This window comes from Poecilia formosa, unplaced genomic scaffold (assembly GCF_000485575.1).
Source record: "Poecilia formosa unplaced genomic scaffold, Poecilia_formosa-5.1.2 Scaffold108, whole genome shotgun sequence".
NCBI classification, from domain to species: Eukaryota; Metazoa; Chordata; class Actinopteri; order Cyprinodontiformes; family Poeciliidae; genus Poecilia; species Poecilia formosa.
The window spans coordinates 391,462-392,854 of NW_006800047.1; the positions used below are offsets into that span (position 1 = coordinate 391,462).

Genomic DNA, 1,393 nt, shown 5'->3' on the forward strand with positions numbered 1-1,393 from the left:
ATTTCTGACATAGGAAGCATTCACAGTAATGAGAATGTGACTGTATCCCCACAAGAAATATATCATACAATTATGACACTGAAAGACAATAAGGCCTGTGGGATGGATAACATTTCCACTGAGCATTTGAAAAATGCAAGTAAAAAACTCTGTGCATTACTCTCTATGTGTTTCACTGGCTGTCTAGTACATGGTCTGCTACCTAAATCAATGTTATCTGTCATTCTGGTACCCACTATTAAAGACAAAGCGGGTAAGATTAGCTCCTTGGAGAATTACCGACCCATAGCTTTAGCTAGTAGTTTGTCGAAAGTTTTTGAAAGAGTCCTTCTAAATAGGCTGGAAGAGTTTCTTTTGACCTCTGATAATCAATTCGGTTTTAAACCCAAACATGGTACAGACATGTGTATTTTTGTGCTACAGGAGATTTTAGATTTGTATAATTTGCACAACACCACAGTATTTATGTGTTTCATTGATGCTTCTACAGCATTTGATCGCGTGAATCATCAAAAATTGTTCTGCAAGTTAGAAAGCAGAGGTGTACCCAAATATCTAATTAGAATAATGGTCTATTGGTATGGTCATCAACTAATGTATGTCAAATGGGGTAACTCATTGTCTGACTCGTTTAATGTTGGTAATGGAGTAAGGCAGGGAAGTATATTGTCCCCTTACCTTTTTAACATCTACATGGATGAACTATCAAAGCGCCTGAATTGTTGTAGAACAGGCTGTGTAGTTGGTGACCGCATAATCAATCACATAATGTATGCGGATGATTTGGTAATCTTATGCCCATATAGTGCTGGCCTTCAAAAACTACTAAGGGTCTGTTCCCAATATGGATGTGATTTTGATGTCACATCCATATTGTGGATGTGACATCCACAATATGCCAGACATACCTGGGACAGGTATGTCTGGCAACAAGGAGTTCGTTCTGTCCAAAGTCTCCCACAAGGCTTTTGTGGATGTGAACGAGGAGGGAACTGAAGCTGGAGCTGCTCCTTTTGGAAAATTGCTGTCTTTGTCTTATACACCACCACCACCAATCTTCATTGCAGACCACCCCTTCCTCTTCTTCATCCGCCATAGCCCCACCAAGAGCATTCTCTTTGCTGGACTATTCTACTGCCCTGAGTGAAATTTGTGGATGAAAGGTTGGATTTAATGCAGAAGATCTTTATTTACAAATTATATAGAGGGCAGTACTGCGACAGACTGGCGACGTTCCAGGGTGTATCCCGCCTCTCGCCTGAAATGTCTTGCTGGAGATAGGCACCAGCACCCCTTCTGACCCCACTAGTGACAAGGGTGTAAAGTGACCCAATTCCAAATTTTTTGACATAATGCGACCTGTGTCCGATCTTTTCATGACAGTCTGAACAGC

At 41.1% G+C, this 1,393-nt stretch overlaps 1 protein-coding gene across 1 annotated transcript in view; it reads right to left on the reverse strand.

Annotated features, from left to right (window-relative positions):
• Positions 1–1,096, reverse strand: part of LOC103143374 (NACHT, LRR and PYD domains-containing protein 3-like) — a 6,708-nt gene extending 5,612 nt beyond the window's left edge. The window contains exon 1 of the mRNA XM_016675185.1: positions 909–1,096. Coding sequence (XP_016530671.1) covers positions 909–1,096 — 188 coding nt within the window. The remainder of the gene's footprint in view (positions 1–908) is intronic.
• Between the last annotated feature and the right edge of the window lie 297 nt (positions 1,097–1,393).